The 11,838-nt window shown below is 35.0% G+C and overlaps 1 protein-coding gene across 1 annotated transcript in view; it reads right to left on the bottom strand.

The window, feature by feature from the left end:
• Positions 1-2,785, bottom strand: part of LOC122083478 (isoprenylcysteine alpha-carbonyl methylesterase ICME-like) — a 37,311-nt gene extending 34,526 nt beyond the window's left edge. Inside the window, exon 1 of the mRNA XM_042651312.1 lies at positions 1,930-2,785. Coding sequence (XP_042507246.1) covers positions 1,930-2,321 — 392 coding nt within the window. The 5' untranslated portion in view covers positions 2,322-2,785. The remainder of the gene's footprint in view (positions 1-1,929) is intronic.
• Positions 2,786-11,838: the final 9,053 nt, after the last annotated feature.

The following is an 11,838-nucleotide window of genomic DNA, read 5'->3' as shown; positions in this document are numbered from 1 at the left end:
TATGGTTGTGATGGTTAAGGTACTTCTATCAAAGATCTTGGTAGAGATATAGGACAAGTAAGCGTCCAATTCAGACTGCCGGTATCCTAGCGGGAAAGGGGTATAACAAATCAAGTGTCGTTGGCAATGGAGACGATGGTTGCCTGTGCTTTTTGAGATATTCACATGAGCGGTGGTGGATGTGTGATCCCACTAGTGTCCTAGAGGAATGAAAGTGGTTGGGCTGGGCTGGTGGAGATTGCATACTAGGGCCTGATTGTAAAGTCATCCAGGAAAGAGGCGTTGAAACCTCCTTAAACAGAAGATGGGGTGAATCATCTTGCGAAGATGACGACGTCACCGACATGACGCTGGCAGTCTCAGCCAACAAGATTCCAACCCCGATTCCGATAACAAGAACCCTGGTGGGCATCCCTTATATTGATTTCCTTCTCCAGAGCTGATCATCTATTTGACTTCCTTATTTTTTAATAATATATCCAATGCTTCCATCAATTTATTAAGCCAACTTAATGGAAAAACTCAAGGGATTTAAGAACATGATTATCCTGGATAAGAAGACCTAGCAAACACTTTTCTTGTCAAAATCTTGAAATGTTTGAGGAGGATTCAATTGGAAGTAACAAGCTTGACATGAAAATTCTTACTTTGACAGCAAACTTGTTCCAAAGAAATGGCGAATTAAGCCAGGGAAGGTTAATTTACAAACCAAACAGCCCCACATAAAAACTTTTATTTTAGTTAAAAGAAAAGATTCTTGTTCAATGGAAAAAGAATGAACCACTGAATCTGAAAGATAAAGCAGCAACACCACTAACAGGAATTGGTATTCAAGGTCAAACCTTGAAACAAAACTATTGAAACAGATCCATTGCATATGATCACAAGTTCAGGTCCAGACCAGCAGAGGCAATGAATACAAGAAGAAGCAAACAGCATAGACAATTGCAATTTGGTAAAATGTATATCCCACGACACATCCACAGGCTTCAAAAGGGCCGCTTTCTAGATTTAGCAATGCATAGTAGAAACTATGTAGCAAGAAGAACCTAAGGCAGGCATGCTGCTCCCACAAATCATCAAGATTTTGTCAAAGTTTACGCTATAGTCTGACATTAACTCACGTGTTCTGAGGGGCAAATGAAAGCATCTGGACTGTAGAATATCAAAAGATCAAAGATTAAGTACCCTAGGGCTTCAAAGATACGTACTCTATGGCACCTTATGATCCACACCCAACCCATCAAACATCCTAAGACAAAGTGAGTCATTGCCAACAATTGATCCTATAAAGGGTTTTAATATACAGGAGGAAAAAGGCCAAAACAATGCTTGAACCGTATAAAATTACAAACCAGAAAATTGATACTTTAACCATCTAATGCACAGAAACTATGTCAATGACACATATCATGTCTGTAATTTATGAAATTTGTCCCTATCCAATCACTGCAAAGTTTTGCAAACGGAGATAAATTGGAAGGACCAGATGAATTTATCAAACTCTGAGTTTTATGGAGTGACTCAAGAAGTTAGAAACAGGTCATTCCCACAAGCCAGTTCTTCCCGACATACTCTTAAGAGAATCAATAGAAAAGTCACCGCACATTTATAAAGAAAAGGGCTTGGACTTGTTATGGTTAAAATGTACCCCAATAGCAGAACTATTCCGACATCCATTTTCTTCTTCCAATCATTCAAAACTACGTAAAAGCAATGCCTTTACCACTGAATGGAACCTTATATGACAGGAAAGAAAAACACTCTTGTTCAAATTAAAGATTTTAATCTCAGAACAGGGCACTTATAAACTAGTTGTGCACAATTCAAACAACAATTTTGTCAATTCTAACAAACAAGAGTGCCAATATGAGCACCCAAAACCCAAAAACATCAAGAAGTCCAAGAAGAGAGAGAAAGGAGTGGTACCCCAGATAGCGCAAGAGCTTAAAGCTAAGACGAGTAAGCAAAAACGTCTCGGAAGCAGCGTGCCCAACGTCCCGCCTCAAAGAATATCGACGGACAGGTAGAGAAGAAAGAGACGGAAGAGAGGTGTCGCTGTTGATCCTCCGCCTCCTCTGCTGCTGCAGGTTCAAGTTGTTGTTGTTGCCGTCGGTCCCGGTATAGCTGGAAGCCCGGGAAAGCAGAGGTCTCTTCTCCATGACCTTTTCACCCCCAAACGATGTTGAGGGGAAAAGAAGACGATCCTGATCTTCATCTCCTCTGAATGGCATTGTCTTTGTCGCCATCAAATGAGAATCAGAAGACGACGAAGAAGAAGAGGAAAAAGAACGAGAGATTGGGAGGATCTGAGACTGCATTTATTTATCTGGGTAAGACGGGAAGGAGGGATTTGTCGACACGCTTTGGATTACTTTGTATAGTAATTGATTGGGTTCGTTTCGTTTTGAGGATAAAGGAGAGGGGATAAGAGCAAGTGACCTTGATAATATCCCTCGAACTTGATTTGAACTCGAGGGATATAGACTAGAGAGAGAGAGAAAGAGAGAAGAATTCGTGGATCACTCCATCGAGGGATATACAGTGAAGAATTGAGACAGAAGAATTCAAGAGATACAGACCGTGAAGGCGTGGAGGGAGAGAGAAAGGCTAGGACTGATGGAGTTTAAAGATAGATTCTTCATTCTTCTGTGTGATTGCGTCATTTTGTTGCGTCTAATGACTAATCTGTATGGAGAGTTCAGAATCAGATTTGGATTACGCTTGGAGTGCTTTGGAGTTTGGACGTGTTTGCCTGCCTATGTTGTGGCCCTGTGGCATCCGACTCCTCTCTTTAGCGTCCATTGCTCGTGGGGGCCATAGCAATTTAGGTGAGCGATATATAACGAAATGATGATTCAACAGTTTTGAGAAAAGTGTAAAAAATGAGGGGTCGACAAGGATTTGGAGAACAAGACGTCAAGAATCATTGGATCATCATCTCACCATGTGATGCTCATCCAAATAGTTATGGGTATTATTGAATCATTGGATCACCATCTAAGGTTCTTGGAACCATAATTATAAAAATCGGATCAGATCAATATCAGTCAAGATCGGTCCCTTAGCCTGATCGATCCATGGTTTCAAGCATTGGTATCATATCGGCCATATTGGTTATATCGTGCCAATATCCCAATACCTAACTGATTTGGATCGATTATCCGTATGATTTTAGGGGTAAAATAATAAAAAAAAAATGTATTTTCTTAGAGAAACAATGGCAAAAGTGACCGATAAGCACAGATCCAGATACCAATACCAATACCTAAATCCATGGATCGATCTAATACCAATCCATCGGAAAAGATATAAGGGTATAATAGTTCAAAATACCAATTATAAAAAAAAAAAAAACCAAAACAAAGCCGTAGTCATATAAAGTTAAAGATAAATTTGCAAAGTTTTGGCTGACACTTCTTTGTAAATGCAAGTTTGCTCATGTTCCTAGGGTGGCTAACCATGTGGCCGATACCCAGCCAGGTAGGCCAAGTCAATTATACTCACGATCATTTATCCAAATTCCACTCTGTGGCTGGATGAACCTTGTACCCCAGCCACATGTTCTCCACGTATTAATGTCCTTATTACCTTAAAAAAAAAACTCTCTAAAACCACGAGTTTGAACCGTACTACAACTACAACTTTCAGCATCACCCATAAACCCTAAGGCCGCATTTGTTTGGCGGAAGAAAAAGGGTTGGCTAGTTAGGTTAGTGGGGCCACATTTAATGGAGTGAGGGATTAGGAAAGGTAAGCAAAGGAAAAAAAATGGGAAACTCCATTATCGTGAGCACCACATTAAATAAAATAAAAAAATTTACTTTCTTTTCTCTTGGTTCCAAGGATTAAAGTATCGGTATCGATCGCCGTATCGATCGGCCAAAATTAAGATACGTATCGGAGGGTATCGTATCGTATCGGAGATACACTAAGATACGCTAAAGATACACATATAAATGGATAAGAAACATTTTTTTAAACACTTTTGCATAAAGAATTTGTTAAAAAAAAGCTATTGATAACATGTATTATGCATAAACACTAAATTGAGTGTATCGTACTAAGAATTCAAGATCTGTAGTTGTCCCATAAATGTAAAATCTTTGTTCACAACCTTGATTTCCACTTTAGTTAGAGAGAAATATGGCTGACAGCAACTTTGGAACAAAAACTTCCTTTAAAAAATCATTTTTTTTCTAAAAAATTACCCATATTGGCCATTATATGACCGTAGCGTCGATACGTATCGATACTCACCGATACGTACCGATCGATACTCACCGATACGTACCGATCGATACTCACCGATACGTACCGATCGATACTCATCGATACGTACCGATCGATACATACCGATACGTACCAATACATACCGAAAAGAACGAGATTGAACAACAGCATTCCTGGAGTTTGATACGTGTCGATTTTCCATGGAAATGCTTTCCCGAAAGACTGGAACTTTCAAGATTAGAAGGAAAGATTTTCTTATCTAAGCATATCACCTGTAACCCCAATTGGATCAAACCCGGGTTTTCCTCCATGTCTCTAAACCTGAACCGAAGAAGAAAATTAGGGGAGAGAAGGAGATTAGGGAAACATAGAAGGAAAGGAGGTTACCTATCCAGCTTTCAACCTAAAATGAAGAAAGAGAAGGGAATTCTTGCATCAGGGGAGCCATTTAGGGTTTCAACCTAATCTTTGATATGAGAAGCGACATGACCTTCCATTGTATAATCCCGAACTTCATGTACCAGGGTGGGGACTTCACGAAGTGCAATGGAACGAGAGGGAAATCGACATATGGATTGAAGGTTGCCGAAAACTGAAATGAAATCTGTTCCCCGACTTTCTCTTTTTTACAATTTGTCTTACTGAAATCTGCCAATTCAAGAGTAGAAAAAAAATTGTGAGTAATTGTTTTGATCAACAAGCATCAAACACATAGTAATGGCGAATTATCGAATTATTTATACCGATATCAAGAAACCTGAGAATTTGCCAGAATAATTGCATCAGCTCCTATAGCAAGACCAAATCCTTCTCCTAACTATAACACCAATGGCAGAATGTTGGGTTTAGGCCATATTAGTCCAACCCCATGTGGAGTTGGGTGGTTTGGCCAAAGTGGATCCAAACTTAACATATTCTAGTGGTGAGTTGTCATCCACTATCTTTCTCTTAGTGGGTTGTAGAACTCAATGAGTCACTTGGAAAAGTGTATGGTGTTTTCCTGTAAGGCAAGAAAGGAGGAGAGAGAATGAGTGAGATTTCTCTATTAAGGAGAGAAAAATTATCAAGGGTTTAAGAACAAGAAGGGTTTTGTTTGCTTGAAGCAAAGAAGAAGAAGAAGATATTCTTGAGCTCTTGAAGAAGTATTGCAGAATTTAGAGAGAGGGTTACTCACTTTTGGTTCATTTTCTTGAGGCGGTTTTGCTAGGTAATCTTGTAATCTTGGTGGGGTTATTTGATAGTATGTTGTTGGTGTGCGAGGTAACCTTGTAAATCTTCAAGTGCTTTCTATTTCTTTTCTCATTCTTGTGGTTGTCTCAAGTTTTGGGAATAAACTTAAGAGATGAAATTTGTAATCTTTTACCTTGATTTTTAGTAGATTGCTCTTAGAGTTGCCCCATGGTTTTTTTCCTTCACATAAAAGGATTTTTCACGTTAAATTTTGAGTATGCTTTGCTTGTGTTTATATTATTTCCATTTCATTTCTATTTTATTATCTATTTGCTTTTTCGATTTACACAAATGGGACGGTTATTCCGCCTCTCTTTCGAACATGTGGTATCAGAGTTTGGTTGGTTGTGTTGATTTGTGTGTGAATCAAAGATTGATGCAAATACCTCTTCAAGAATGCTTAGTTTGAATGGAAACAATTGGTTGATTTGAAAAATTAAGATGGAAGACCTTCTCTATTCAAGAGACCTCTATTCACCAATTGAAGAATAGAGAAGAAACCTAAAACCATGTGTGATGATGATTGGAAAAAAATTGGATAAAAAGGCTATTGCTTGTATCCGGCAATGGTTGGATGATGCGGTGTTCCATCATGTATCAACAGAAACTAGTAAATTCTCTGTGGAAGAAATTGCATAATTTGTATGAGAGTAAAACGGCAAAAAATAAGACATTTTTAATTAGAAAACTTATGAACTTGAAGTTTAAGGAAAATGGGTCGATTGCAGAGCACTTGAATGAAATTTAAAGCATTGTAACTCAGTTGACCACAATAAAGATGGTGCTTGATGACAAGTTACAAGCATTGTTGTTGGTAAGTTCATTACTTGACAATTGGGAGACTTTTGTTATATCCCTTAATAACTTGCCACGCGATGGTTTTGTCACCATGAGTCAAGTTACAAGTAGTTTCTTAAAAAAAAAAGTCCTCAGATTCGTCCCATCCACATGCTTTGGTTACTGAAGATCGAGGAAAATCAAAGAATAGAGAAAATCATAGCCGAAGCAAATTAAGGGAGAAATCGAAATTAAGAAAATGTGTGACTTGTTATTATTGCAAGAAGGCCGAACACATAAAAATGATTCTTGAAAATTGAAGAAAAATTAGAAGGGTGAAAAATGTGATAACGGCAATAAAGAACAATGAGAAACCATTGTAGTTGATTTTGATGGAGTTCTACTTTTTTTTTTTATGTGTGTTGAGTGTTGTGTAAATGCAATAGGTAATGAATCAAATTGGGTGATTGATTCATGAGTATCCTTTCATGTTACTTCCTATAAATATTTCTTTACCTTTTATAAATCGTGAGATTTTGATCAATAAAGATGGGAAATAATGAGAAATCTAAAATTATTAGAATGGATAATATTTGTATGACAACCAATGTTGGCTACAAGTTGGTTCTCAAGGATGTGAGATATATTCCAGTTTTCAAATTAAATCTCATTTCGATTGAAAAGTTTTGATGATGAAGGGTATGATTCATTGTTTGACAATGGGGTATGGAAGCTGAAAAAAGGGCTCTCTTATTGTCGCAAAAGGTAATAGATGTTACTTTCTTTACAAGACTGAAACTCAGTTATCTAAAGGTGAGGTGAACACCACTTTGGAAGATTCTTAAACTGATTTGTGGCATTGGTAACTTTGCCACATGAGTGAAAAAAGTATGGAAGCTTAGGTGAAGATAAATTCTCTTCTAAATCTCGAAGGTACGTCCTTGTCCCCTTGTGATAATTGTTTAGTTGGAAATCAACATAAAGTTTTATTTCACATGCTTTAACTAAACGGAATACTGAGATTCTTGATTTAATTTAATTTGATATATGTGGTCCCTTTAGGACAAAAACTGTTGGTGGTGCATTATATATTGTCACTTTTATTGATGATGATGTACCCAAGAAAGTTTAGAGTTATATCATGAAGATTAAAGACTAAGTTTTTGAAATCTTTAAACAGTTTCATGTCATGGTTGAAAGAGAAACAATAAAGTCTCTCAAATAGATATGTATAAATAATGATGGTGAGTACGGTGGTGAGAATGGTGGTCATATAGAGAAGTATTATAAAGCTTATGGTATTCGATATAAGAACACAGTTCCTAAGACCCCACAACTCAACAGTGTTGCAGAAAGGATGAACCACATTGTTATGGAAAAAAATTATGTGTATGCTCTTAATGGAAAAAAAATGCCTAAGCACTTTTGGGGGGAAGCTATGCATACAACTACCTATAAATCTCCTTCTGTTCCTTTGAGTCAAGATGTCACTGAAAGAATGTAGAGTGGAAAAGATGTGTCCTATGGTCACTTAAAAATATTTGGTTGCAAGGCTTTTATGCTTATTCGCAAGGATGGACTATCCAAGCTTGATGACAAGACGAAGCAGTGCATTTTTATGGGATATACAATCTCCCCTCCTAACAACAAATTTCATCGTCAAAATTTACATCCCTGGATCACCGAATAAGTTTATCAAAGCAGGTAAAATTTCTGACTAGTTAAGGGGTAAAATAGGAAAAACGCTTCTAAAATTCCAAATCAGGTGCAACTAGTATCCTAGGAATCCTAACTTAGATTTGTAACACATACACAAAATTCACATTAATTTGATCTTTCTAACTTAGATTTATGATCCTTTTAAGTTCAATGCTTTATTTCTAGCAGACTCTGACAAAACCATGTAGGTCAATATGAAACTTAACCTTTCTGAATCCAAATATAAGTCAACTTTTTATGGTAGGAACTAGATTCACAAAGGCAGCTACTATAAAAATTTCAAATCAAAATTCCACTTCTAAGTATATCTGGTTTCATCATTTTCCTTAGGTTCAGTTATTCCCCACAATTAGGACAGACATCTGTTCCTCCAATTACTTGACCCATCAAATTTTCTCCGAATTCAATGAAATTTTATGGATATTCTAAAAACTATTAAGGTACTTACACTAAAATTTATAGGTCTAAAATTAATCTCTATAACTGTCTAATAGTAATCCTAACTTCAGGCTACTACCTAGAAAGTTATTGTTCATGTTTTCTATTGTTTAAGTGTTTGTGTATTTAGATTTAGTGTCATAGATTCATATTTCTATGTTTGTGTATTCATATCTTCGGTTTATATCTAACTTAAAACTCTGCTCTGATACCACTCTATGACAACCTCAAACTGGGTCTGGGGTTTTCGGACATCAACGGTCTACATGATCTTAAGTCTAGGCGATAATGAACCATAGTAACATCCACACACAATATAAGTGTAAGCAAGAGTTAACTAAACTAATATATATTAAAATTCAAAGTTCAACTATATATTTCAAAATTCAAACTTGAAATAAAGTTGAATTAAATTACGTCATCAAATTCTATTCAAAGTTTAAATCATTTAAAAAAAAATTCAATATCATCTTCAAATCTATGAGCAACGTCCTCCTGCTGATCAACACTAGGTTCAACATTCACCAACGTCATCTGTAAGTTATGAGGGTAAGTCTCAGGGAAGAAATTTAGTAAGTAGAACCACCACACTAGATAGGTTTGAAATTACAATCATATAACCAATAATAAGAAAGACATATATAATATAATATAAAAATTTTCAAGGAAACAAAAGAACAAACATACCACATATATTAACATTGTTACATTTATATCGTTGCTTGAGTACATATGATAACTCAAAAAAAAAAAAAAAAAAACTAAATAATAAATTCATAATATCATCCATGAATGGCCAATGCGTCACAGTACCACATTGTCTCCACTCAACATACAGAAACTTGTAGAAGTCATCTAGTGTCCAACCTCCCAAAGTCCAAATCATACATCCTGAAGATCAAGTAACAATCGGTAAATCCTACTGAAGGTAGGTTGCATAATTTAATAGTTCATCATTCTATTAAGAAAAAGTTCAATGAACCAATATTCGCCTCAATATTATAACGCCAACGTTGATAAGGCGAGACAAATAACATTAAAGTCATCCAAAAACTAAAATATGTATACATACAAACAAGTTCAGAATTCAAGTTTGAATAATACTCTTATTCCATCTTAGTTGGTCTCTATGAACATGAATCCAGTTTCAATTTTTATAAAATTCATCAAAATAACAATTATAAATAATAAAATAATGATCAAGGAAGTCTCACATCCCTCCTCAATCAAGGCTAGTAATATAAAACATCATTACCACAACAAACAACACATCTCATACATCAAAACATTTAAATTTATGTAAACTAGTGTTTTTTTTTTTAAATACGCATAAACAAAAACTCATGCGGTATAAGAATATGTAATGCACATAGTACATTACTCTATGCAATCATAATCACAACTTAACATATAATATTAGTAACTAATATTATGTAATCAATGCTCCATTTGAAAAATTATGCTATGTGCACATAATGCAAATCATGGAATACAATTTAATTTATTCCTCATTTTCTCATATATATATATATATAGCATTAGTTTTGCAAAATAAGATTTTTTTTATAACAAAACATCATAAAATCCAAGGTTTAGAATAGATCTAGTATTCATAAAATTCTGTTTTGGATGATACTTATAAACATAACAAGATAGGGTAGAGATTCCACTCTCCTTGATGTCGTTCCCAATATAGTTTTCATTAAAATTTTTCCTACTGATATAGAAAAATAGAAAATAAATACCTCTGAAATTTCAAGTAAGTTGATTAGATTCTATTAAAACCCAACTCATATGGATAAATCTCATATGAAAATAACATAAAAAAAATTCTTGTATTAGGTATTAATCCCCCTAAAAAACGGTCTTTAGACTGTACTAGATTTTGTCCAATAAATTTAAAAAAATTCATTAACCCACTTTTTTGAATTCAAATCTTTTACAACTTTTTCAAGAATTTATGAGAATCATAAAAGTTATTAAGGTAAAAAAATTAGATAAAAATCGAAGTATATTCCTCCGACACTACCCTTATTTTCAAGTATAGAAAATTTCACTAATAGTGATCTATTCCAGTACATGAATTTTTTTGTATATTAAATCAACTCTGAATTTAATGAAAATTTTAGGAGGTCTCTTAAACACATATATGTATGTGTAATAATTATTTCAGATCATAAACACAATACCTAAATATGTTCAATAATATAAACAATCTCAAACTACTGTTTAGATCAACCCAGAAAATACTCTAACATGTCAAAATCTTATTTTCTCTCCCATCAAACTCATAATTCAAAATCACATACCTTTAAATCATAATTTATCCCCCAAATAGAATATAAAAAGTAATTAAATCATGCTAAAAGCTCTTACTTTGAAAATCGTTTGAAACCTTGATTTCTTTTCTTTTTTTTCTTCTTCTTCCTTTTCTTTCTTCTACACAATACTTTTTTTTTCCTTTTGATTTTCCTTAAATAGAGGGTGAGAGACAAGAGAGCCACATTTTGGCTACTCTCTCCCCTTCCTAATTCATTTCCAACTCTATCTTTTCCTTTCCTACTTCATCTCCAACTCTCTCTCTCTCTCTCTCTCTCTCTCTCTCTCTCTCTCTTCCTACTTTATCTCATTTACTTTATGCTCAAAACTATCCAAGTATTAAAATAAATTCCCCAACTTTAATAAGAAAACCTTCGTTTTTTAATTATTAATTAGCAATAATTAGTTAGTTAATGTTGTTAGTTAGTTAAGTCTTATCCACTTGTTAGTTAATTGTACATATGGATAATAAATCAATATATATATATATATATATATTAAATAAGTCAATATTAGGGTTGAGATTAAAATTATAAAATTAAAAAGAAAAGTCAAATTATGGTCCAGTAGCAAAATGGTAAATCATGGTCCAAGGGCAAAAACCCTAAAGCTATTCTATAATGTAGTTACATCTAATGGATTATTTTTAGCACTTACCAAGTACTGTTGCACCCTCAATGATATGGTATCCTGAATTTAAGTCAGCATGACCATACAATCATCAAAAGATGAAAAATACCCCTAATCAGATTTTAGGGTATTACATTCCCTACTTCCTCTCCTTCCTCAACCTTCAAAATAAAAATTAAGGGAGTGGGGGGGGGGCACCTGATATACTATAATATGACTAACCATAGAGAAACAAACACATGTCCAGAGTAATCCAAGAGACAAGCCACCGACTAGGCATGACACACCATTATCTAACCAGATAACAGCAATTGTGTTAGTACTTACTCTCCCAACCATGATCAAAGATGACCAAACTGAACCCTCTACCTACCTCAATAATGACCAGTCCCTCATAAGGGATGGTCACCCCTTTCAAAGCCGACCACAAATGGTCATCCCTTCCCAAGCCGACCACAAACTAGGGATAACTCTCACCACCTAGTCGGTAAT

Source organism: Macadamia integrifolia, chromosome 1 (genome assembly GCF_013358625.1).
Source record: "Macadamia integrifolia cultivar HAES 741 chromosome 1, SCU_Mint_v3, whole genome shotgun sequence".
Lineage (NCBI taxonomy): Eukaryota > Viridiplantae > Streptophyta > Magnoliopsida > Proteales > Proteaceae > Macadamia > Macadamia integrifolia.
This window is presented reverse-complemented; position numbering and strand designations above follow the sequence as displayed.